Source organism: Podarcis pityusensis, assembly GCF_964106645.2.
Source record: "Podarcis pityusensis genome assembly, chromosome: Z".
Taxonomy (NCBI): Eukaryota; Metazoa; Chordata; class Lepidosauria; order Squamata; family Lacertidae; genus Podarcis; species Podarcis pityusensis.
Window position 1 is genome coordinate 35,083,369 of NC_138044.1, and position 27,508 is coordinate 35,110,876.

General features: G+C 38.9%; 1 protein-coding gene across 1 annotated transcript in view; it reads right to left on the minus strand.

Moving 5' to 3' along the window:
- The window catches only part of DIAPH2 (diaphanous related formin 2), a 346,556-nt gene that overhangs the window by 159,853 nt on the left and 159,195 nt on the right, over positions 1-27,508 (minus strand). Inside the window, exon 24 of the mRNA XM_080990485.1 lies at positions 4,726-4,851. Coding sequence (XP_080846611.1) covers positions 4,726-4,851 — 126 coding nt within the window. The remainder of the gene's footprint in view (positions 1-4,725; positions 4,852-27,508) is intronic.

Here is a 27,508-nt window from a genome sequence, read left to right on the forward strand (position 1 = left end):
ATGCAGAGGACTTTCATTTTAAAATGCCTTAATTACCTGCAGAAAGAGAGAAACAATATAAGAAGTCAAAGCCAAGTTCACAAGGCTCTGAAATTGCTTTTCTTTTTCTAAATTATCAAAGCTAGGCTTCTCAGTGTTGAATGTTTCCAGGATGATTTTAGCAGAAGCCTTATTAAAGGAAGAGTTTGCTCAAGCAGAAAAGCAGGAAGAAATTGCCAAAATCTTGGTGGCAAACCTAATTGAGCTTCCATTCACAGAACAGAAGCATACCTGCACAGTCCATCCCAAGAACAGTTTTATGCAGTTAAAGAGGAAAATTGTGAGGTGGTCCACATGTCAACAAAGAATCACTGAAGTGAAACATGACATCCTAGTAACCATTTTCTTTTGCCTTCCGATCCCTAATCTAAAACAAGAATCAAGTAACACAGCGGTAGTTACTGGCTACATTTCTGCATAACCCCTGCTAACAACAGATTCTAACAGATTCTAATAAAACAGTTTCACAGAGATGCCTGAGGCCAAACTGTCAGAGAGGTCAGGGCCGGGGCTGGACCACCTATGATGCGGACTGAAGCATCCACCTTGAGTGACGGAACCCTGCAGGGAAGCGCTGCTGCCAGGGTCACACAGCTGTGGTGACTTCAAGCAAGATCTTATGAAACTCTTGTGAGATCTTGCCAGAAGCTGCTGCCACTGTACAACACCAGTAAGCAAAGCTTTGCCGGGAGTAGGTGGGGGCGCACCTAACACTTTCACCTCAGGCAGTAAAACAATATTGGCTGTCCCTGGTTTAGGCTGTCCTATTGCATTTTGCAGGTGAGGGCTCATACATATGATTAAATGCTCCTACATAAACAAAAGAACAAGAACAAAAAAATATTAAGAAAGCCATTTTCTATGTGTGTGGATATTTTATTTTATCAGGAGAACCCCTACCGGCAGCATGAAGTGGTGGTGTCATCCAGACAAAGGTATAATTCCTCAGTGAGAATTAAACCTAAGAACACTTCTTTTCCCAATACCTCCAGGAAGAACCAAAGGTGGCCATGCAGGCTTCACATAGCTAACTTCCTCAAATGAATGCCAGTATCACTGCATTTCAACAAATCTTGTTTAAGAATATACAGCACCTCAAATGTTACTGTTTCTGGATCATGCATCGCCACAAGACAGCTCCCTGGTTTCAAAAGATATGTGAATTACAAAAATCAGTAGGGATGACTATTCATTCCATTCCATCAAGCAACAGCAAATGAGAAGCTGGTCATTAAAGGTAAAGGGACCCCTGACCATTAGGTCCAGTCGTGACCGACTCTGGGGTTGCGGCGCTCATCTCGCTTTATTGGCCGAGGGAGTTCTGAGACTCTCTGAGAGAGATTATTCTAGATCTCAATGAACCAGACCAGGAACTCCTACTGTCACAAGCATCTTCCATACTCATCATTCCTAACCTATGCAGAAGGGAAAAGGTGCTGAAAGCCTCGATCTCAATAGGAAGTGATCTGACCATGACAAGGGAATGATGTCAACAATATCCCCCACCTTCAGATCACCCTCTTCCTGCCCAGTTGAGAAAGGATTGTATGGTGTGTGACCTGCCACCTGCATGTGGCCTGCAACCTGTTGGGAAAGCCCCATGATTATCATGGCATCCATGAACTCTTGAGCCACCCTAGAGCCAGTCACCTCACCATGGATGTTGAAATCCCCCAGAAGTAGTAGTCTGGGAGTCCCCAACACTGCCTCTCAGACCAGCTCTGTCAGCTTAAGCAGGGAGACTGCTGGACAGTGAGGCAGGCAGTAAACCAGCAGAATCTCTAATCTGTCCCAATTGCCCAACGCTAGGAACACACACTCTAGATACCCCACGAAGTGGACAGAGAGCCTGGAGAGAGAGATGGAATGTCTATACACTACTCCCCCTCCCTGACTCTCAGGTCAGCCCTGAAGCTTCACTGAGTACCCAGGTGGGCACAGTTGGGCAAGACCAACTCCACCTTGCTCAGTCATCCAGGTCTCAGTGATACAGACCAGATTGGCCCCGTCATCCACAATCAGGTCATGAATGAGGAACTGACCTTGTATTCAACAGTGGCAGCCACATACCAGAGGGCTGGCTGATATAACAACAGCATTTCCCCAGTTTGGAGGAGGGGCTGGCACATGGCACAATCACTATCTGCCTGTGCTATGTGTCTCTCACCTGGCCTGCTCCACCATACCTCCCCCTACTCTGAACGACCATGATGCCCCCCCCGCTCTTCCCCACTCCCTTCTTCCCAGGCATATCCCGCAAAAAACCCTCAATGTAACAGTCTCTTCCTCCGGCCCCAACACATAAGACCTCCATTGAAAAAGCCCTTCCTGAATCCCACCATACTGGGCAATTATTGGCCAGTTTCCAATATCCCATTTTTGGGCCAGGTCCTGGAGTGTTTGGTAGCATCCCAGCTCCAGGAGTTTTTGGAGGATGCAGATTATCTATATCCATTTCAATTTCGTTTCAAGACTGGTTATGAGACAGAGACAGCTTTGGTTGCCTTGTTGGCTGGTTTGCACCAGGAAGTGGAAAGCAGGAGCGTGTCCCTGTTGGTTCTGCTGGACTTCTTGGAGGCTTTTAATACCAACCATCATGGTATCTTTCTGTGCTGCCTTAGTGGGATGGGACTTGGAGGCACTATTTTACAGTGGCTCTATTCCTTCCAAGAGGGGTGAATCCAGAAGGTGGTGCTATGGTAGTCTTCTTCAATAACTTGGTCATCGGCCTGCTGGGTCCCTCGGGGTTCTGTTATTTTCCCCATACTATTTTAACATTTACATAAACTTGCTGGAACAGTTTGTCCAGAAGGCTGGTGTGCTGTTTATATTGTGATTGTATGTTTTTAATTCTATTAATGTTTGTTTTTTAATTATGGTTTTATCTATGTTATATGCCATTCTTTATCGGTAAGCAACCTTCAGTCCCCGTCAGGGAAAAATAGATGATAGATAGATAGATAGATAGATAGATAGACAGATAATGGTGATGATGATGCCACCAACTCCCTCCCCTAACTCCTGTGGAATGTACAGAAGGCTGGTGAGAACAGCAGGGATTTCTCTAATTTTCACTGGGGTTTTTGTCTATGAGAAAAATCACATTCCCTGTTTTTCTAAATCTCTGTTAAGTGTGATGTCAAGGTAAAAAACTATATTGCCAGGTGTAATCCATGACTAAGTGGTATTTGCTCCCAAATATTTGGTGCACTGATTTGTGGAAGACTATGTACAGGTTGGAAGGTGGTGGTGCTGAAACTTTTATTCTTTTCCTTGCAATATTTCCACAGTATCCTTTGTAGAAAGGCACCAGCTAGAAAGCAGGCCTCTTTTTTCCTTTTCCTTTTTTGGCAGGGAAATGTAGAAACCTTCAACAACTATCTGTAGGCAGTGCACCCCAGAGAAATTCCACTCAAAAATGATGAATATTTCAGTGTATTTTGCCTCCTTTGTGTTTTAAAGATACACTCAAGGGGCAACACCACATGTCTGGCCTAGACCTCCCAAAATTCAACAATAATAACTGCAGCGCATGCAGATATATAAAGTTGTTTGCATTAAAAATCTTTTTCAAGTATTTCTTCAGTATATGAAGAATCCATAAGGCAACAAAACAAGAGCCTGTTATTAATGGTAGTAAGCAGCAAACTAAACTATGCATTAAAATGTGACATCACACAAATATTGTTTCTATCCTGTCAAATTTGTTTCAATGTTATGGTATAATTAATGCTTACAGGCAACAATAAAACTAAGACAACTTTTTTTAAAAAAATGCAATGACCTATACTAGGCATCTACCTTTCAGGCTAGAGGTGTGAAGAAGTGCAATGAAGTAAAACTATTTTATTAGCTGTGTTTCCAAGTTTTCAATTGCCATTGGACATAGGTTAAATCATAATAGTATAAAAGTAGCATCACTTAAATAGTAAGAATTTCTTACCTTACTTCTTTTGTTTCAAAACTAGGAAGGTGGAGCAGAAGTCCCAATCAGGTGACTCTACCTTGGACCGCAACAAAGTAATCAAAGCAAGTTGTCACTTTCAGTGCTGTCAGACAGACTGCTGTTACACAGCTGTACTTCTTCTCAAGTGCATTATTGAAATATTGCATATCTGACCAGTAAGAGGAACATAAAATAAACCAAAAGCAAAACAGATGGAAGACTGTGGACTCAGCTATACAGCTGCAAATAAAAATTTTAAGTGTGTTGTTGTAAAATGCACTATACGGCGATGGTGAGCTATGGGGAATTCAATATATTTTTCAAAACTTTTTTTAAAAAGCATTTCAGTGTTTTTTATATGTGTGTAGATTCCATCTGTGTCAAATGAACCACATTAAAAACCTGCTTTCTGCAATACCAAACCACAGAACATTATTATGAGAAACCTACAACACATGCAATTCGAGCACACCCAGAATCTTCCCTTACCAGAGAAGGTAAGATTGATATAGGCTCTGGTCACAAGCCTCATATTTGCACACTACCTAATGCACAATAGTTTGGTGTGATGTCTTAACTTACTACTAGTCATCCCCCAATGACACAAAATGGGAGGAAATGCATTTTGTGTAGTTTTTTCATGCAAAGCCTGTGCACAAAAGATTCATAAAAATTAAGAATATAATGTAATTTGCATATTTCACTAGCAAACAAATACTGGTATTAATACGGAAAGGATATTATCATCTTCTCAACAAATTTATCATGCGGATCTTCTGTTTTAGGGAACTTCTTAATATCATTTTCCAAACGCTGTATCTGATGTTCCATGGAATCGAGGTTGCTTTTAAGACTCTGAGCTGAAACTGAGGGAAAATATGATAACTCAGAAACCAATTCTGGGTGTAGGAAAGAAAAGCAGTGTCAGAAATAAAATCCTTGAAAGCTGTGAGGATAATTCCATTAAAACGTGCTCCCATTTTTCTGAATTACTGCTCATAAAAGTTCTACTCTTCATGAAATAAGTGAGAATATATAATATAATATACCAAATCATCATGTTTAATGTGAGAATGTCACCATTTTATTCTGCCATTAGTTCAAATTAATCCATTTCTATTCAAATTTATTGATAGAAATGCTAATATTTCATTCCTTTAAATCTAATTTGTAGATTAAACAGCAACTAAGGTTCAAAAGAGATTCTATCTTAGTAATGCATATAGTTGGTTATATAAATGATATAGAGAGAGAACTGCAGAAGAGCTCAAATATTTTTCTTCTTGCTCTGTAATATTCTGTATAGGCCTGTACCTATATGAGCTTCTTTCCTGCACACATTTTTTAAAACAATGAGATAATACAAACTACTGATGCTTAAATTTCAGGTAAGCAAAAAAGGACATGCAATCCATGGGGACCACTTTTTAGTACAACAGTATATGTTACTCAAAGTTTTATTAAATATTTGAGAATCTTTCCCTCTCCCCTTTATCTGTGATTATAGGTGACCTTGTTAGTTCCTTATATACTGGGGGTTAGGTTAGAGAAATGGCCTCTTCGCTACTAACTGGAATTGGCTTTAAGTGCAGGTAAGTTTTGTTCACCATAATTGGTTTCAGTTAGTGGTACAGAGACCATATTCTAAACAAAGAACCAATAAATCTTTAAAGTTAGTCACATGTATAACATTAGTAGATCATGGACTGTTCCTGCATTATTTTAAGAAACTGGGAGTAAGGCAGGTTAGCAATGAGGCTGGTCTACAGTCATAAATGAATACACTCTAGAATCTGGAATAGATTCTATGATATACTCTGGACATACAGAGAGAACAATGCAGAAAGTGCTTGCTAATGTCACTGATACTTTGCTTCACTGGTAGAATACCTTGACAAAGTTAGCACACAAGGAGGCAAACGGAGATGTCATCAGTGAAGCAAAACCTATTTCCTAATTCCTGAAAGTGATGAGGAGGCAGAGACAAACACACAAGGACTCTCAGCTTTCATTTCATAACAGAAGTATAACTCTAGCCCTCACAGTTTCATAGAAAATATTTAAAATGTTATTGTGCCATGTAACCTACACAGTACTTGGGGCTTGAATTACAAAAAAAAGAAAAAAAAGAACAAGGGACAAATAGAATCTAAGAACACAAAAGTTATGATGAAAGACTAAAGGACTTTAAAAGTTTCTGCTCCAGTAGTGCCTAAGCTAGTAGTAGGGTAGGTAATCAGTGATTATGAAATTCATTTACAAAAGTATTTGGTACTGTTATCATAATCATCATCACACCATCATTACTAATTTATATTGTATTATCAGTGGAGCCTCAGAGAGCATAAGTGTACAATTCTCTGATCCAGGAAGCTTCCGTTCGAAAATTCAGCACTGGGTGGGAAGGGGCAGAGTAAGGAAAAGGTAGTGGAAGTGAGCTGAGCTGGGAAGCAATATAAGATTGTTTCAGGCATACAATATAACATTGTTTTGATTACATCTTCTAAGAGTGTGTGTCTATGTGTGCTCACAAAGTCGTGCTTGTGTACAAATGAAAACAACAACAAATAACCACTTCATGGGTGGAATTCTAGCATACTGGCTGGAATTAAGCGGGCTACTAGAGCAGACAAGAACACATTTGCTTGTAAACAAATGTGTTATCTGAATTGCTGTCTTGTTAGTGACCTTAAAAACCCATGCTGCATTTAGGGAAACTGAATGCTGCTTCCCTCCTCCCCACTTTCACCCCAATAATGACTTATTTCAAATTTGACAGATTATTGTCAAAAGGAACAACTTTCATATCTTAGAGGACATAATCTTGCAAGTTGTGTATTAACAAAGGCAAAAGGACAAAGACTGAATAATTGTATTCTGGTGAAGAAGAAACAGTGCTATTGACAAAGCTTTCCACAATCACAATTGTAATCAGTAAGAGCTTCTGTTATTAAATTGCCCATTTTGCATGACCAATATGGCTGAAACGTGTTCAAGGAGCATCTGTTATTTATTTCAAAAGCAAGTATAAAGCATCCAGAACTTTCATCTACCACACGAAGTGATCCCACAAAAATAATATAATCAGCAGTGTCCAAAAAGAGTCCACTTGTAAATTTTATGCAAGTCTTGATTAATCATGTTGTCAAGTGCACTAGAGTAGGACTGAGGAATACTTCTGTGTCATGTGAGTGAAACATATATAGATAAAAAATAAATTAAGCCTGACTTCAAATATCAAAACGAGCAAATAAAAGCCATGGGAAAGAGATATGGGGGTCACAGCAGAAGCTCCCTAAAAATGTAAGTTAATAGTTCTACTGCAGCAAGAAAGCCAACCTCAGTACCATAAATTATTTAGAAAAGGTGTTGAAAATTGTCAGGGCTGCCTCAAGTCTCAGCTCACAAAAGACCAACGCCAATCTCTTCTTATATACAAAAGTGTTTATTGCAGTTCATTGTTTGCTTCACATCCGAGGCGCGCAGCCCTACGTCTGTTACGCTTAGACCGTTGAAGTCCCCTCTGAGTCAGTCCCTCCCCTGCACCAGTTTAAGAAGCTTGCGCTGCTCCACCTCTTCCTCTCTTTCCTTTTCCGCAGGGTCTTCCTGCCCCCTGGGGTTTCGCCCCTCCTGGATTCCCCTGACGCGGAATCCCCAGACTGCTCTTCCCCCCTCCTGCGGGCTTTGGGACCTGGCTCTTCCTCCGGGCTCCCTGTACTTCCGCGCGCCTCTACATTTGAACTTGGCGCGCGCGCCCAACCTCTAACCTTCCTTTTGACAGTTACACTACTCCCTTCACTACTCCCCTCCCCTTCTGGGAGGGTGGCTTGCTTCGACCTCCCTCCTTTCTCTGCTGCCGGAGCTGCTTCCCCTGATACACTGGAACCTCCACCCCCTTCGCTGCACTCTGGCGGGGAGGCTGGTCCTGACGCCCAGCTGCCACTTTGGGATCCCCTGCTGGCCCCCTGTTCCTGACACGTCCCCCCTGGGGCTCCCCTGGCCCTGACCACCGGCGCCCCCTTCTGGGAATCCTCTGATTCACTGGAAAGACTCATGGAATCTCTTGAGTCATTGTCATCCTCTTCCTCGCTGTCCTGGGATTCATCCCCATCACTCTCCATCTCCTGCCTACCCTGTGCCTCTGTCCCTGAACTCCTGACAAAAATATAAATGGTTTTATCAATAGTAACTACATGTCTTAGTATGCAATATTATGCAGTTCCAGACAAAACAAGTAAGATGAAGAAAGACATTATTTGTTTCATTTATACTTAATGCTCTACATGGTGCTTCCTTTAAAAAGTGCTCAGAAACTTCAACTGGTTCAAAGAGCTGCAGCTGGATTGTGGAGCGGGGCTGGTTATAGGGAGCATTTGACTCCCTTGTTACAACAGCTGGTTATGAGCTATAAAGCCCTATATGGCATAGGTCCAAGCTATCTGAAATATCCTATTCTCACATAAAAACTTGCCTGAGTTCAAGGGAGATCCTTTTCTTAGTCCCACGACACTCACAGGCACACTTGGTAGGGTCTTAGGAGAGGGCCTTTCTCGGTAGCTACTCCCAGACTTTGGAACTCCCTTCCTAGATTGGCTCCCTCTGTGTTTTTCTTCCACCGGTAGTTGAAGAGCTTCTTATTTCAACAGTTTTGGGAACTGGCTGCTTTTAATGAAATGGCTGGTGCTGTTTTTACTCTAATTATAACTATGTTTTAATAGCTCTTTTATATTTATATATTGTTTATATATAAATCTTTAATTGGTTTTCTTAATAGCTGAGAAATCTCTATGTGGGACAAGAAGCTACAGTTAGAACTGGATATGGAACAACTGATTGGTTCAAAATTGGGAAAGGAGTACGACAAGGCTGTATATTGTCTCCCTGCTCATTTAACTTATATGCAGAATTCATCATGCAAAAGGCTGGGCTAGATGAATCCCAAGCCGGAATTAAGATTGCCGGAAGAAATATCAACAACCTCAGATATGCAGATGAGGCAGAAAGTGAGGAGGAATTAAAGAACCTTTTAATGAGGGTGAAAGAGGAGAGCGCAAAATACGGTCTGAAGCTCAACATCAAAAAAAAACTAAGATCATGGCCACTGGTCCCATCACCTCCTGGCAAATAGAAGGGGAAGAAATGGAGGCAGTGAGAGATTTTACTTTCTTGGGCTCCATGATCACTGCAGATGGTGACAGCAGTCACGAAATTAAAAGACGCTTGCTTCTTGGGAGAAAAACAATGACAAACCTAGACAGCATCTTAAAAAGTAGAGACATCACCTTGCCAACAAAGGTCCGTATAGTTAAACCTATGGTTTTCCCAGTAGTGATGTATGGAAGTGAGAGCTGGACCATAAAGAAGGCTGATCACCGAAGAATTGATGCTTTTGAATTATGGTGCTGGAGGAGACTCTTGAGAGTCCCATGGACTGCAAGAAGAACAAACCTATCCATTCTTAAGGAAATCAGCCCTGAGTGCTCACTGGAAGGACAGATCCTGAAGCTGAGGCTCCAATACTTTGGCCACCTCATGAGAAGAGAAGACTCCCTGGAAAACACTCTGATGTTGGGAAAGATGGAGGGCACAAGGAGAAGGGGACGACAGAGGACGAGATGGTTGGATAGTGTTCTCGAAGTTACCAGCATGAGTTTGACCAAACTGTGGGAGGCAGTGGAAGACAGGAGTGCCTGGCGTGCTCTGGTCCATGGGGTCACGAAGAATCGGACACGACTAAACGACTAAACAACAACAACAAATTTTATCTGTAAGCAGCCTTGAGTCCATGTCAGAATATTATTCTGCCTACTCCCAATGTCCTCATAGCTGACTGAAAGGAAACTAGATAATCCATTTCATCCAAGAGTAACTGGAGTTGATAAACTAATTACCACCTTCTTAATCATCCCAAGAATGGAACATTAGTGACCGGGCAGTAGCTACTGTAGTCCTCTGAGTCAAATGTGGGCTTCTTTGTGAGCAGACACATTACTGTTTCCTTATGGCACCTCCCGCTCCTCCTACAGTGATGAGTCAACCACACATTGAACCCATATAGTCAGTCACATGTGGCTTGCTCTGTGTAGTTAGGAAGCCAAGAATCAAGATGGTCTCACAGCTCCAAATCTCTTGCCCACATCGTCAGATTGCAAAGTCTGAAGCATGAGTATTGGGCTTTGATAACCAGAGAAGAGATTTGTATTATCATCCAGGAACATATCTATGCTTGTTGACTACAAGTTGGATTTAGAAGTATGTTTCAAAGTGTGCATATATATATATATATATATATATGCACAAATATAAAGAGGAAGAAAATACTTCAGTCACCGTGAATGGCAAGACACACCCCTGGTGATGATGAAAGACAGGTTAAGAATTCCTGTCATACCATAATTTTCTCTTTATCAAGTCATAGAAGCACAAATAATTCATAACTAGCTTTTAAACAGGTGATTGTTTAAGGAGCAATTCATCCTTGCAAGTGTCTGGAATCCAGGAAAGGTCATAAGCCTCATTTATTTGCCTAGACAAGTAATTTACTAGACTCTTATGCATTCCGGCTGCACAAATAGCCTACAGAGAGAACGAGGAGGTGGGGTGGAAAACATCATCCTCCCTCATATTATCTGTGTTGCCAGTACATGAGCACTCTAGTCCTGGGTACTTCCTGAAAGGTTGCTAGGGTCAATACTAAGTAATAAAATGTTTTTCTGTGGCTGAACTGGGAATCCCTGTGAGAATGTATAAATACAGCTGCAATGGCTAGAAGATCCTCTGAATACTAGTTGGAGAAGAATATTACAGAGTGCAGACAAGATGACCAGCAAGGTCTGCTTATATCATATGCAGAGATAATGGCTGATAATATTGAACTACATATTATTAACATACAAAGAGTCCAGAACAGAGCATATGTAATTTTAAACTAATCATCAGGCCACAGTTTTGAAGCATGGAAATAAGTCTCGTATTGATGTACTCCTGCCCATCCCTCTTCTCCCTGATTTGCATTACTGTTTAGAAGGTAACTACAAACCCATGTTTTGACAGTTCAGATGCAATGCAAAAAATTATTTCATGAAAGCAGTTAGTAGGGATTAAAGGATCTGCCAATTCTTGTTCGTTCATTCATTCAGTTCACTACATTTCATAAGCAATTTGTGATTATTTTTATCCTCATGAAAATTCTTCAGTATTTTAGTTTTTCTGAAATTTCTCCTAATAAACACATTTTCCATGCAGTTTGGACTAATGGACACATCTTTGAAAGCAATTTCCCCTAATATGATGTATTTCTGTATGAACTAATGTATTTATTTTTATACACACTGTTCTCTATTTTTTTTGGGGGGGGAGGGGGGTTGTATACCTGATTTGGTAAGTTTGAAGGATGAATGTGTTTCAGTTCTCATGTTGTTTTGGAAAGTGCAAATTTTATAGATTTGCCTTTAAATGTGGACTGCTTCAAATTCCCCCTAGCATTAGTAATTAATTGATGTACAGGATGGGAAAAGGGGGCATGTAAGTTCTTTTCATGGTTTGGGGTTATGTCTAAATCACACCACTACTGTCAAAAGTGTGTGTGGGGGGGGGGGGGGACGACGACACTTTCACTAACAGGAAAAGAATGACAATAGGAGAAAATGTAAATGAATTTGCAGATGCACACATTTTTGTGCTGGCTGATTTGTGGACCCCTGAATCTCAAATCAAGCAGTCTAACTACAACAATAATTGCTTTTTCAACTTATTTAACACATTTCAAAAATAAATGCTTTAAAACATAATTACCATACTGTATCTATTTGCATTTTTACAAGCTTCCAGCAACAGACTAGCAAATATTTGAACTAATTATGAACTTTACAAATTATAGATGCACTTTTTTTCTGAGGAAATGCATACACCAATTAAACCATGAAACTGATTTCCAAGAGTCATGGAAGAAACACTATTGTTCAAACAGCTGAAAATGTACAGGACAGCACCCTGAAGGGTAGACTCTAGGGAACTGGCTAGCAGAACACACCACTGGATCTAATTAGTGTTTTTATCCCGGAAGGGGGTTTAAGTCCAGGACATAACGTCCAACCCTAACTTTTCAGGAATCTGTCACTTGCATGTATTTCACACATTTTTACCAACTAAAATTTTATTTTGCTTTTCACAATAGAGGAACAATCATTAGGATCCCAATTTTTCATAACCATGCTGATTACACCAAGCTTGAAATTATATCAGATGACAAAACTGAACTCCTAATATCAGATATTGTGTTACTGTAACTTTATTATCATTGAGTTTTGAATAAATAATTCCTTAAACACCTAAAACGTGCCAACATTGTAATGGTAGTTCTTTAGTGAGGCATGGGGAGACAATTTGAACAATAAAGAGGTGAAATGCAAGGATCATTCATACTTACACAAAGACATGGGCATATGGTTGCCACATGCTATTTAAGAAAAAGTTCTGTTACCTTGGCCCAGTAGGAAATTGGCTGTGCATAGCACAGTTACATTTGCCATGCTGTCAATCAGTAAAACACTTCTACTACCACCCCTTCTCAATTTTCAAGATTTTTTTTAAAAAATGAGTGGTATTATTGATATAAATAAAGTACCAAATACATGAGCAGATAAATATGTAAGGTATATGAGAAAATTCCTCCTCCACATACACCAAAAGAAACACAACCTGTCTGAAGCATTTGGGAGTGGAGAAAGAGCAGGTCCACTTTCACTTCAGTATATATAGATTAGTTGAGAAGGGGAAGCAAGGCAAGAGTATGCTTGGCAACTGAAAAACTGGAACATACTCCTGTTTCTAGGTAGTCTGTATGCACATCAGGAGTTCTTTTCAAGTCCCAATGGATTTGCCTACATAAAGGAGGTTTCAAGTTTAGGTATTGTGCAGAATCAATAAAGAAGGCACCATTGTCAAAGCCAGTACTGATTTGATCCCCAAAGTATGATCAGATTACCTACTGTGCTGGTGCTGCATTAAACACGGTATCTTTTGAGCTTTTGCTTTTGTTCCAGTTATACAACCTGCGAGGAACTAATAACACATACGGAGTGCTCTGCTTTGCCTTGCAGTATTTTGTCTTCTGCATTATTTTGGATTTTCACTCTCTAATGCAATTCATCAGAAATACTATCCCTAAAAGTCTAGGTTAACTGCTGAAATACAACATATTATTTTTTTTATCACATGGGTCCTTATCTAGCTCAATCACTACAATGAAATATGCTGCCAAAATAAGTTAGCACTTGTTACAGTACTATTTAATTAAGCACAAAGATTTTCTTAAAACAACAACAACAAAAAAATTTCAAAGTACAAAAAGGCATAAGAAAAACAAACAAACACCACAAAAAACTGATCTTGCCTTTTATATTGTTAGTGTTTCCCTTCTACAGGTTTATATTTGTCTTATTTTGTCAAAGATAGAGGGAACTTTGAACCCAGTTTTACACTGCTCTTTCCACTTACATTTCCATGGGGGGGGGGGGCAGATATATATTTTTAAAAGGTAAGAGTCTTTCATAATCATTCTAGTCCAGGGAGGCTTCTGGACTTATCAGAATTTAATGAAACATTCAATCTAAGAAATAAATTAACTGACATTGTGGGGATCGTGTTTAATGAAGCAGGTATGTGCAAAAGGTCTATGCAGCAATAGCAGTATAATGTATGGAGAATAAAGCAGAAGACTTGTCAATTGTTTGGGATATAATGACTCTCTGTGGAACAAAGATTGGTGAAGCTTAGAAGTTCATGACTGAGGCCATGAGCCAGCAGAGCTTCGTTCATTTTTCTTGATGCAGCAAAACAGTTTACAAATGTTGGTAGTAACTGCAAGTCTTTTCCTTTCTGAAACTTTCCATTGCAAAGATGTATTTCGATGCTTCATTCCTGTGAGCTTTCCAGATCATGACAGACCAAGAGTAATGTGTAGAAACTAACTATTTAGAAGGCAAGCAGTAACAGAGAGGCAGCGGCTGATAACTGGAAACATGATAATCTAGTGACCAAGGAAGCATGCCAAAGAAGCCAAAGAAGAATACTAGTGGTAACAGAATTATTTTTTTCAGTAATTGCCAATAAACTCCTGGATTGATTGATTGATTATTTATTTAAATATTTTTATTTCACTCTTCACTACAACTGCTGAAGAGTAGGTTAGGGTGAAAGAGTGTGACTGGCCCAAGATCACCAAGTGAGCATCATGACTGAGCTGGAATTTGACCAGCTCTATTAGAATTATTTTCGTATATTTTTGTTTGAAATGTTGAAAGGCATCAGATAGAACATACAACAGAAGCAAGAACTGCAGCTCAAAAGACCAACACAAAAGGTATGTAATATGGAATGTATAATATCTATCCTCTGGTAACCTCTAGGTTAGATTACTGCAATATGTTATACATGGGGCTGCCTCTGAAGATGGTTCAGCAGTGGGTTGATCACCAAGACAAGACAGCTTGAGAATGTAACACCAATCTTTTCCCAACTGCACTGACTGCCAAAGTTCCCAGGTCCCATTCAAAGTGTGAGTTTTGGCCTGTAAAGTCTTAAATGGGTCAAGACCATACCTACACAGACCCAGTGTTCATCATCTCAGGCTCTTCTTTGTATGCCCCCTCCATGAGAGGTCCAGAGAGTGGCAATACCAGAATGGGCCTTTTATGTGATGGCTCCCTTTAGTGGAATGTTCTCCCCAGGAAGCCTGACCTAGCGCCTTCATTACATATCTTGAGGCACCAAGTGAAAACATTCCTCTTCTCCCAGGCCTCTGACTAATTAAACAATCTATGTTTTTTTAAACTGTATGTGGGAATTATCGTTCCTGTTTGTTCCTATGTTATCTATTTTTGTGTTTTTATATTGTAAACTGCCCTGTGATCCTCGGATAAAGGGTAGTATATAAAATAACCAATTAAAATAAAATAAAATAAAATAAGGAAGGAATGTCCTTGCCCCCAAGCTTTCAGAGGATGAGTCTTATTCTATTGCTGGCCCTGGACACTCTAAAGCAGTTCAACAAGTTGTACATCTGGTGAAGTAACAGACTGAAATAAGGACTTCAACAATACATTCCCAAACCAGGCATCAGATTAGAAAGCCAAGTCTCAATGAAGCATCTCAATAGAAGCAGTCTGAGAAGGCTTACTTCTTGTATATACTTCTTACATCTAATGATCAAGCTGTATTTATTAATGTGACATTAATAAATGTCACATTAATAAATACAGCTGGATAGGTTTTTGTTTGACTAACAATTAAAGCAGCAATGTACAACCACGAGTTTACCTATTAATGGTGCCTCTTTTGTCTAGGTTACAGTATGCAAAGCCACAAAGTCAAATGCTGCTTCTGCATTCTCTTAAAAATAATCCTATAAATAATATAATAATATAAAATAATATAAATCTTCTGTGTGTATATTTTTTGTATACTGTTGAAGTTGAAACAACCATTAAAAATTACTTAGGTATAATTGGAATTTACCTTATAATATTAATACTTACACTAATATCTTAACATGCAAAATCATTTTAATAATTCAAAATGCCAGACAGCTTGGATGAGAGGCAAGAGGAAGGTGTGGAATTGGAAAGAGAAAATAATTTATAACTGTAAATTATAAAATGAGTTCTTGTAGAAATTCAGCAACGAACTATGCAAACTATGCAACTCCTTAAAAGAAAATAGCTATTAGCTCAATCATTTCCTAGCAAGATCAAAAGGGGAATTCAAGCAATACTTGTGGTTTTTAAATTATTAAAAGGAACAAAAGAAAACCTAGCCATTGCTTACCATATGTTACTCAAGGAACTAATGGAAGTGCCTATCCATACAGCTCACTTTTCATACTTTTCATATTTAAGGTGAGATCTAAACCCTTCTCCCACTCATTCATTCAAGGGGGGGGGGGAGAAAAATGCTTTCAAATAGCAGGCCTTTGTGCATTGCACTGGAAGACCTTGAGAAGGTGCTGCCACTTAAAGGGGAAGTGGAATTATAAAAATTCCCACACGTGAGAGAAGCAGCTGATTACACCAGTCTAGGTTCAAAGATCAATAATCAACTAAGGAAGACCTGAAATGAATAAAAAAGGGTGAACATTTTATATAAAATGTATTGAGTACATCATTAAAGATGTGCATAAGGAGAAGGCAGAGTGTGCAGAAAGATTTGTAAAACAGCCAAATATATCCCCCCCAGGTTACAAAATTCAATCCACATTCACTTTTATTGTCCTCTAGTTTAGAAATCAAAAGTAGTTTTTTTCTTGTTTGAAGAATCAATTCGTTATTCAGTACTAAGACCTCTACCAGTGAAGCTATGTCACATAAGGCACACTTTATTGTGTCTGATGTACCTAATTTCCTTGTATTAACGTGCTCACACAAAATGTTTTGGACACAGCATACTAGTGATTGACTGACATGGTAGAATAATGGGATCTGCTTTGAAGCATGAAGGTAGATCTTGAATTTAAGACAAAACACGAGTTTTCAGATGCTATATTTGACAGAACAGTCACAGATGCAGGAATAAAATTTAACATACCAGAATGCATACTCACTTATGCCATTTTGGTGAGGATCTATTCCAGTTATTTAGAAAATATTGTGAATTTTCATTAGCAACCACAGTGTAACAGTACATCACATACCAATTTGAAAAAATATTGCGTACCAACTTTTAAACAGCACATTTTAATGCTTTCATTTACAAGTGAGCCTCTCCCCCCTCCACTCATTGAGTAATTTCTCAACCACAATTGTCGTGCATGACTAGTCTTTGTTGCTTTGAAACAAAAGCAAACAAAACCACAAAACAGAACATCAGCATCACACAAAAAACAACTGTGAAAGTCCATTCAGCTGGCACATCTTGGCAACTGCAAAACAATGGAACCTCAATCAGGCACCAAAGCGATAGGGGAAGCTGATCAAAGAATGATAGCTCCAGCTCTTCCTATGTAAATTCCTTCTTCTGACATTAATTCTGACATTAATTCCTTATTTTATCTCTGAAATTGCAACAGACACTGTAAGCACCACCCCAAACTTCTGGGTAACCAAGCTGTCCAGAAATTTCCTGATAAAAGGTGAAACTCCCTATAATGACCCCACCAAGTTGAAGAACAAAGGCATCAAATCTGACAATTTCAGATTTAAGAGCTCAGCCCAGTATGATATTTCTAATTAATTGGAAGAAAATTCTGAATTGCATTCCTAGAAAATTCTAGGACCACTTTAAGACAGAATGAAACGTCCTGGTGTGGGTATTTTTCAGTCAGGGTATATGTAGTGAGACAATAGCGGGGGAGGGGGGAAGCAAAGAGTGACCAAGCCGACAACACAGGGAAAAGTATAGGGGTGGGATAATAAATGACTTTATTAAAGCAACACTGTTTGCTGGTTAAACCTACTGGAAACACAAGGCCTTCCCACTCAGACAAGACAAATGCACTTCTAATTTAGCTTAATAAAGTGAGAGACAGACTAATAATTAAAAACAGGTTGACAACTGAATTTAATTGCATACTGAAGGCAACAGGGTGCTGCAAAGGCACTGCACCATGTTGAACACATGCACTAGCAGGGAAGAAAAAAAATTAAAATTGACAGTGTTAATGTGTGTCTAAAAATAGCATATTGTTCATTAAATGAGAAGTGAATAACTTGTACTAAAAACATTGTTATTTTGTAATTGAAGGATAATCATGAGAACTCTAGAACAAAGACTGTACAATGCCATGGGTTTCAAACTAGAGACCCTAGGCCTCACTCACTCACTCACTCACTCACAGTTTCAGCCAGTGTTTTTTTTTATCTAAAAAAAAAAGTTTAGGGGTACTCTCATTTTGACTCAAGAAAATCACCATTTTATAGTTCAAATCAGGGAAAATAAACACAGTAAATAGACAAAAGTACAAAGATTCACAAAATGTTTAGGGGTATACATACCCCTGTGTCCCCCCCAGAAAAAAAGGACTAGTTTCAGCTGTGCCATTGTGACAACTTGCTACAGAAACAGATGCTGGCTTGCCTTCGTTTCATTGCAGCTTCACAACAGCCAAAGAGTGGAGTTGCAATGACCAGTTCAGTAGAGGTTATATGATAAGAAGCCAAGAGAGGCCCACCTGGGCTAATAAAGCTGCAGACTGTCCTGGCTGCTTAATCTAAACTTGTTTTTTAGACAGACTCCTAATTTTATTGGACTGGTTGGTTAATGCCTAATACTTAGCTCGCCCTCAACCCTGATGAAAAGCAACTGGAAGAATAGATGTAACTAAACCAAAGCACCTATAAAATCTATACTACTTGGTTGTACCACTGCAAACACTGTAATAGCAAAAAATTGCATGCACAAGTTTTTTAGTTTATCCATTCCCCAAATCTAAGTGCAATCATTTACATTTGCTAGCTTTCTTTTAATGGGCTAGGCTTTTGCATTCACCCACATGAGCAAAATGAAAATATTAGGCTTCTACCTCATTAGTGCCTTTCATGCTCTTTTCCGCTCTCATACAAAAAATAAGAGAGAAGCGAGCTAAATGTTGACACTCTCTAGAGGTTTACATTCTGTGACAAGATTCAGAGTGAATTTGGTTTTCTTCCAAGGAAGCCTCAAAACACAGCAAGTACCAAATGTATTTTCCCCTCAAATACACCTAATCTGAAGAGGTTTTAAAATATAATTGAATTATAGTAGTTTAATATTTTCAGTTAAGTATCAGCATGAATCCCTAGGGAAAATCAGAATTCAGAGTTAACATTCTCTGTTTCTATGGGGCTTAATGGTACTTACCTAACAGGCATGAATACTGAACGCACCCGCCATCTTAGAATATTGACTTTAGCACACATACTGTACTCTAAGGCAGGGGTTCACAAACTTTCTACTGCCTGAGCCCACTTGAGATAGCTGAAAATTACTGAGGCCCACCAGTTGGAAAATGGTGGTACAGGGGCAGAGCCATGCATAAAATGGTGGCAGAGGGAGGGCAAGTTAAATTGTTACATTATTTGCCAGTGCTGGCTCAGGAGGCATTGTGGTTTTAGGCAGAATTTGGTGATCCAGAGCTTCTTATTTTATATTTTCTTCTTCCAACTATTTGAACCGGATCCTGTAATTTCTTGTCTCATTATATCATTCAACGCTCAGCTTGTACCATTTGTCACCACCCAAAATCCGCATTTCTTTTATCCCTTCTCCCTAGTCCTTTTACTTCCTCTTGTGCTTCTTAGCGCTTTCCTTTTTCCGCAGTCTGATTTACTGTTATTAATAAATAGTAACAAATATTAACCTTCTCTCTGAATTTCTAATGTTTTTTCAACGCATAATCTGGCCCTTTCCTCTCAAAGAGGAAGATCTTCCTTTCCCCCCACTCCCAATCTGAATTTCTTTGTCTCCCGATTACAGATAGGTAGCCGTGTTGGTCTGCCATAGTCAAAATAAAAAAAATCCTTCCAGTAGCACCTTTAAGACCAACTAAGTTAGTTCTTGGTATGAGCTTTCGTGTGCAAGCATCTGAAGAAGTGTGCTTGCACACGAAAGCTCATACCAAGAACTAACTTAGTTCGTCTTAAAGGTGCTACTGGAAGGATTTTTTTTATTTTGTCTCCCGAGTTACTTTTACTCAGCATGTAAGGGGTTTCTAGTGCTGGCACTGGTCCAACCCAAAAGGTGATGGCACAGGTAGGAGTGGAGCAGGCAAGTCATGAGGCACTGAGAAGGTTGTGGCTCTTTCTACCATACCGCCACTTGGACTATGAGGCAACTGATATCTCTGTTGTGTGGAAGGGTGGATTTAAATTTAACAGAAAAATAAATTAAACTGTGCTGCATGTTGTGGCATACTGAACTGGCAGAGGAAAGAAATTGCTCTTAAAATTCACATAAGCCTATATATCAGCCATCCTGAGGCTAGAGTACACCCAGTTTGGTCAGAGTCTTAATGGTAGTAGAGGCGATGAAGTGAATAATCTGTCTAGGTCAGCCTGCACATGTTTGGCCCTTCTCAAAAGGATGTTAAAACAGATCCTCCACTGAGCTATGGCCCTTCCCCAATAATATCTAATAACTAGTAATACATAAGAATAACCCCTTCTTAGGAGTGTGTGCTGTATGTTGAACTGCTGGAAGTTTGCAGTTGAAATATCACCTCCACCTTGCACTCACCAGCACCTGATTTAAGGCACTGAAGGCAGTTCCCATGCACAGAGCCAAGGGGATGCAAAATAATAATAAATAAAAAAGGAATTATTGTGAAAATAAGAAATATTAGGGAGGCACCAAATTTTGTCCTTACTCAGGATACCATATTACCAAAGTCCGCCTCTGCACTCGATTTCTTTTTCTGTGTGCCATACCTAATTATCTGCAACCTGGAGACAGTAATACTGACCAACCTTCCAGGTTATTACAAGAATTATCAAAATAATGTATGTTAGCTGCTGAAACAGCTACATAGATATTCTAATTGTTATTATAGTGGTACCTCTGGTTACGTACTTAATTCGTTCCGGAGGTCCATTCTTAACCTGAAACTGTTCTTAACCTGAGACACCACTTTAGCTAATGGGGCCTCCCACTGTTGCTGCACCGCCGCCACCCGATTTCTGTTCTCATCCTGAAGCAAAGTTCTTAACCCGAGGTACTATTTCTGGGTTAGCAGAGTCTGTAACCTGAAGTGTCTGTAACCCGAGGTACCACTGTAATTACCATACTAATCATAAACAGCTACATCTGCAAATACCTGCATTTCGCATCTTCTTCATCTCTTTGATTCGGCCTAAAATATTCAACTGTTCTTGATAAATTCATGGTGTAGTTTTCATCTGGTAAAAACAACCACTGGTTGGTTGATCATGTGAAACTGTTATCAAGGATTAGCTGCTTTCTTTTGATCTGATAAAGCTCTATCCATTTGAATTGATCCTATAAATTGGCAATGCATTGCTAAGAAAATATAAAGATAGAACAAGGTTGAGGTTTTCTCCCACCCAGTTCTAAAGTGATAAAAAGGTTTTCTACTAATCAGATCCAAACTACATGTAGGACTCCTACTAGAACCCCACTGGTGTGACTTTTCCTAGATATCATTTGAATGACAGCACTGAGTGTTCCATACAGTGCAGAATGGTGCACAAACGAACACCAAGAACTGTGCCACATAATTTACACTGCATTAATGTCGCACACCCTACCCCAAATTAGCTATCTTTAAGAGTACCTGACTTCCAGTCAAATATGATTTTCAGTTCAGCTGGAACTAATCTTCTTATTCCTGTCAAACACTTAAAATGAACTTTCCAGAGCATGCCTCAAGCTACTGGATGCCCTAATGGTTATCACAGGCTGTTGCATCCAATTCATTTACATTGGTTGAAAGTACAATACACACCACTAAATTCAAAAGCTGTAGCATTTTAATCCCAGGATGTTAATTAGCAACTACTTTGGACAATGCTGCAAACAATGTCACCTAATTGTCAGTCCCCCATCAAATTAACAGTCTAGTTTCATTGTGTATGAAAACTGAAACATCTTTGTGTTTGTGAGGACAGAGTTACAGTCATTCAAAACCATACATCAGGATAATTTAAGTATTTTTGATAAATATCAATGTAGACCTAGGGTTTCAGTTGGTAGCTCTCACATGAAATGAAACACGGGAATGCCTTAGAAAAAAATCCAAACTTCTTTGATCTGAACATTTTAAAATTAAACATGACTATCTTTAAATTAATGGAGCTTCTATTGCAGATATAGCCAGTGTGGTGTCCTCCAGATGCTGTGGGCTTCCATCAGTCCCAACTAGTAAGGCCAACTGTCAAAGACAATGGAAGTCACCCTGTTCTGCTGCTCCTATGTTTGATGTTGCAGGGCGGGGGTGTTGACAGGGCGGGGCGGGGGAGAGATAGCATCATCACCATTCTGGGTAGGTGGAGATGTTGAAAGATCTCTGCCCAGAATAACATGATGACAGGGATCAACTTTGCCACTATTCCTTGATCATGTTGCCCAATAAGCACAAGGGGCATCTCTTAGTAACAAATAAGCAGGTTCAGAATGTTTTGGTTTTTATTCACCCCCAAAAGCCCACCTAAACAACACAGGGAACAGACTCCTGAACACTAAATAAATAAATAAATAAATAACCATACTAATGATGATGGAAGAATTGGGATGTGGTGCATCTTTGCAGATAGTAAGGTTTGAAATAGTAAGCAGCAAGCAGATTATCTGACAAAGTGACTTCTTGTAAAATCTTCAAACAAACTGGGATTCACACTTATCAAATAATGCAGTGCAATCCTGTGAAGTGGAATGGACAGTCGTAGATTTACCTTGGGCTACTTTCAGAAATCTCATTTTTGTTAAAAAGAAAATGTGTTGTAAATGCACAGGAAAATGATTTCCTATATAAAAATGACTTTTTTGTTGTTGCCATCTATCATTTCCTATTTGTGCACTTTTCCTGTTTCTAAAGTATGAATCTCTATTTTATAATTTAAATTCAATGAGTACATTAATGCATCACTGATGTGATGAATGCAATCTACTTTGCATTCAAGTAAAAGCAAGCATGTTGGATTTCATGATTGTGGATTGTACCCTGAAAGCTTTATATTCACATAGCCCTGAAAAATTCTAAATCTTAAAGTCATAATGGGTACACATTTATTTATTATACCTTTATTGCTACTTCAGTTATAATTTCAAGTAACTCTAAAGAAAGAATAAACAGCAATAAGATAGGTGGCAGACAAATTTATCTGGGGAGAAATTTCTAACACTATCAATGAAGTCCTCCCTCTGGTAACCACTTGTGTCAAGTAAGATGGTCAGTTACTCCAATCCTAAATTATAAAGCGCTTTAAAAGTTGAAACTAGGGCCTAGAAACAGGTGCCAACACAATTGTCTTAATTATGATCTTAACACCCAGTTTCAGTAAGCAATTTGGCTGCTACATTCTGCACCAATTATACTTCCCAATCTTCAAAGTGAGCCTAATGTATAGTGTGTTACTTAGACTGAAGTTTATATGTATGTGTGCATTAATACAATGTAAGAATTGGATGTAATTTGTACCCCACTATTCTTACAAGGAGTAAGGTATCCATGAATTAACCTCTTTTTACTTGCTCTAAAATGGCTCTGAAGTTGACTTGAAATCTCAGTATTATCAAATTGTGTCAAGCAATAGGAACAGCAAATGAATTGTGAAAGCTGGTTTTAGCATGTAAAAGGCTTACAGAAAAATTAAGAGAGAAGCCGGGTATGTTCATGGAGTTCAGGCAAAACGGTAAGATACAAATGGACCTGCAGTCCTGAGAAGTGCTATCTAGATCCAAGCAAGATTAAGCTAATTCAATACAAATAAGATAGTAGCCAGATTTTGAAATATTGCAGAAGCACTCCAAGCTCCCAAACTACCAAATGACTTTTCAAATGCTACATTTAATAGATTGTGCAGTAATGAAAATTTCATATAACTGTCGTGAGAGACTTGTGAACAGTAAGGTCATAAGACATGAAATGTATAACACTAAGCCAATGTAATCATAAAAGTCAAAGCAATTATGCTGTTACTCTGAAAAACAAAAAGCAAACACACACACACACACACACACACACACACACAAATAAGCTGGTCCAAATACCCATGTTTGAATTAAAATAAACGAATAAATATTCACCCAGGGGAAAACAAGCTAATCTATTGTTGCAAAAGGACTTAATTGTTACCATTAAGTCAAGTTGTCACAAGACTTAATTGTTACAATTTCTTTTTAGCATTTAAGTGGTCTTTCAACATAAAAAGGCTCACACATTTAATTCATTTAAAGGTAAAGGTAAAGGGACCCCTGACCATTAGGTCCAGTCGTGACCAACTCTGGGGTTGCGGCGCTCATCTCGCTTTATTGGCCGAGGGAGCCGGCATACAGCTTCCGGGTTATGTGGCCAGCATGACTAAGCCGCTTCTGGCAAATTTTAGCATGCACAATAAAAATACTGTGAGAATCTACTTAAACTGTGGAACATTCTCCCTCCTTAAGTCATATCAATCCCTTGCATTCTTTGGCTAAATTTGGGCACTGTATCAAGTCATGATCTGCTCTAACCATAGGTTAGAACCCAAACCATAGTTTGAGTTTCCAAATGCTGATTTGAAAAGCTGCTTGTCTGTTTCCCTTTTCCCATTGGTCTTTGGAAACGAAAATACAGAAACAAACAAAGCAAGCAAGGCAAGGTGAGTAGGATTTGTACTTTAGAAGAGAAAGACGGGGGGGCGGGGAGTACATGGTTTTGTGGCTCAGCGACTGGCAAGGCCACATGTGCACCCATTCTATGCCAAATCTGCAGTATCACATCTGCACCACTCAAATTTCAGTTGTGTTAAATTTGAAGTTAAAGGCATAGTTGCTATAATTTAGTGAGAAATGTTTTCTGCTCTCATGATATGATTTATATTGGTGCTGCCATGTTGCCAGGAAATTAAAATGAAACACAGCAAGCATTTATGTGAAATCTATATTGCTCTGTGGTCTTCTGTTTGTACAGCAAGCCAAATCATGCAGTGAACTAGAAAAAATGAGCATAAGTTAAATGGAATCCCATTCTAACAGCAAGCTCTATAATCAATTTTGCAACACAAAACTGAGGAACGAAACAAAGCATGGCTTACTTACAAATGCATTGTAGGGGGACATGAAGAAAATTTGTCTATTTTTTAAAAAAGAAACTGGCAAAATGGCAAGTGTTATCTGGATCTGAAAAGTTTAATCAATGTAGTTGCATCAAATGTTATGAATTAGCCTTCCTCAAGGCAACTTCTGATTAACCTAAAAAAGTCCCATAGGCTTTGGTATCTTCTAAATTTCATTTCTACCATACAGTTTGTGTAATCACTATTTAGTCAAATTTAAGTAGCTCTATATAATTGCCAACACATTGTTATATTCATATTTGTAGCAGTGATAGATGGAAATTCCACAGGGCTATTTCATCTGCTCTCCTGAAGTGCCAGTTCCACTAGTGTCCACCCAAACCCGAGTCATTTCCAGTCATCTAATCACCTTAAAAACTACTACTTAACATTTAAGAAATGGTGTCCAAGTTTGCTTCTCTTCTCTTTCCTCCATATTACTTTTTCCTTTTGTTTCATGCGTTTTAGATTTTAAGCTTAACTGTATGTAAGGTGCTATGGGAGCCTTTTCAGCTGGAGAACAGGGTTAAAATGTTCTAAATAAACAATATACAAATTACTGAATTGTGTTTTCATCTATAACACCTGTGAAAATTGATTACATTTACATGTCATCTTTCTTCCATCATGAAACACCAGGCAGTGTACATGTGGTTCATCCAGGCAGTAAACATACTAGGACCTGCCTAGCTTCAGAATGGTGGTGGCCTCAAATTGGAATTTAGATGCAGCTAATGGCTGACAGCTTCTATACCAGAGAGCTTCACCTCACATATTCAAAATTAAGCCATACAATTAAACAATCCTATTAAAACATTAAATATAAGATTCTTAATTAAAATATGCAATAAATCCTATTAAAAAACCAGACATGAAAACATGACTCGGGTTCAGAGATGAAAGAAATGTCTCTATGCAGGAGCATCTTGAAATAACAGCAGAATACCAATACAGGTGTGGCCTTGTATATAAAGTGCATTACATAACACTGTTATCAACAGCAAAAAAGCCCACCTCTGCATCCTAACAAGCTGATAATCATCAGGCCATGGAAGGAGTAACTGAATTCCACTACAGTGGTTGCGAACGTGATCCGTGCGGGAGGCACATTTGCAACCCACAGCGTTCGCAACCCGCAGTGCTGCATCTGCGCATGCGCGGATCATGATTTGGCGCTTCTGCACTGAAACCCGGAAGTAACCCGTTCCGGTACTTCCAGGTTTGGCGCAGTGCGCAACCTGAAAATGCGTGACCTGAAGTGTTTGTAACCCGAGGTACCACTGTACTGAATTTACTGATCATTTATTTGAAAATATGGAAATCCATCCCAAATAATAAAGCACTGTCCTTTTAATCTGCAAGTGGAATCAGAGGAGGAAAGGATTCTTGACAGACTAATACATTGCGTTAGTCTGCCAATGAACTGATTTATATATCACAATAATCTTACCATAAAGCATGCTGCTTAGTTGCTCCCACATCACTCCAGCCAGGAGAAAGAAGTCTGGCCCCCCTTTTAAAAACTGTAGTAATTTGCTAACTAGGCATGCTTTCACACATTTAGCACTTGTTGGCAAGTATGCTACAACTGTTTTCTTCCTGTAGAATTCTCTAAGCTTGTAGAACACACAATTGTTTATACTGAGCTGGTTTGCATGTCATAATAAGCCATGAGATGCTCCTGGCAGGGTGGAGGGATCAAGCTGCGTGCATTAGCTACTCATGGATTACTATAATATGCAAACCAACTCAGTGTAACACACAACTACTGTGTGTTCTACAGCTCTAGAGAATTCTACAGAAAAAAAAAAATCTTTTTACAGCCTAGCTGCCAAGAAGCTTCCACATGTGAACACAGCATAGGATAATATTAGATTTCTAAAAATGTTCCTTTTTTAAAAAAAAATGCCTTACTTATTATTTTTAAAGATAAAAAAAAAATGTTACCTGCTATACAACCTTCTATATGAATTAATCTCACACATAGCTCCTTGAGAAAGGTCTTTTATCTGTAGCCTCATAAAGGTACTAATGAAACTTTCATGATATAAATGCTTTTTGTGTGTGCATACACATGTTGGATTGTGTGCTGTGGGGGTTGGTTTTATATTGCCTAGTTTTGCTTTTTTGTGCACATATTGGCTTGTTTTTCATTTTTAAGATGTGCAGGAATGAATTTGTTCACTGAATTAGAAAAATAATAATAAAGAGGTCCAGTGCATTCTGATTAGAAAGCCTGTTTAAATGAATCTGCTTTAAAATTGTCAGTGTACAACTAAAGAGGGTAATACTGTTCCACAACAGTTTAATTAGCACTTCAGGTTTTGTCTGGTTCCCACCCCCCTTCAGATATCAAAGGACTGTTTCTTCCTCCCAGTGAAAATAAAAAAGACAGTGGGGAAAGGGAGCACTTGAGTTCAAAAAGCCCTAGTTTAATAGTGACAACACAGCTATGGTTTTTAATTAAGGCATTACAACATCCAGCCATTCAAAGCAAGGCACACACTTTTTGGAAGACCTACAATAAGCACTGCATTAAAAAGGCAAAACCAATAAATTAAAGGATTACTGCTACTGACCTGATTCCTGTCAGTTCAGGTGACACAGTTAAACTACTACAACAATCTGAACAATAATAAATTGTAGCCATTTTCTGAATAGCATCTAGAAGTGTATAAAACTACATGGTACAGCATGAATCAAGTTATGAGGACCCTTAATTAAATATACAAGCCCGAACTTCATCATAAACCGCACCCACTTGTCCTGCTTAGCTATTTTA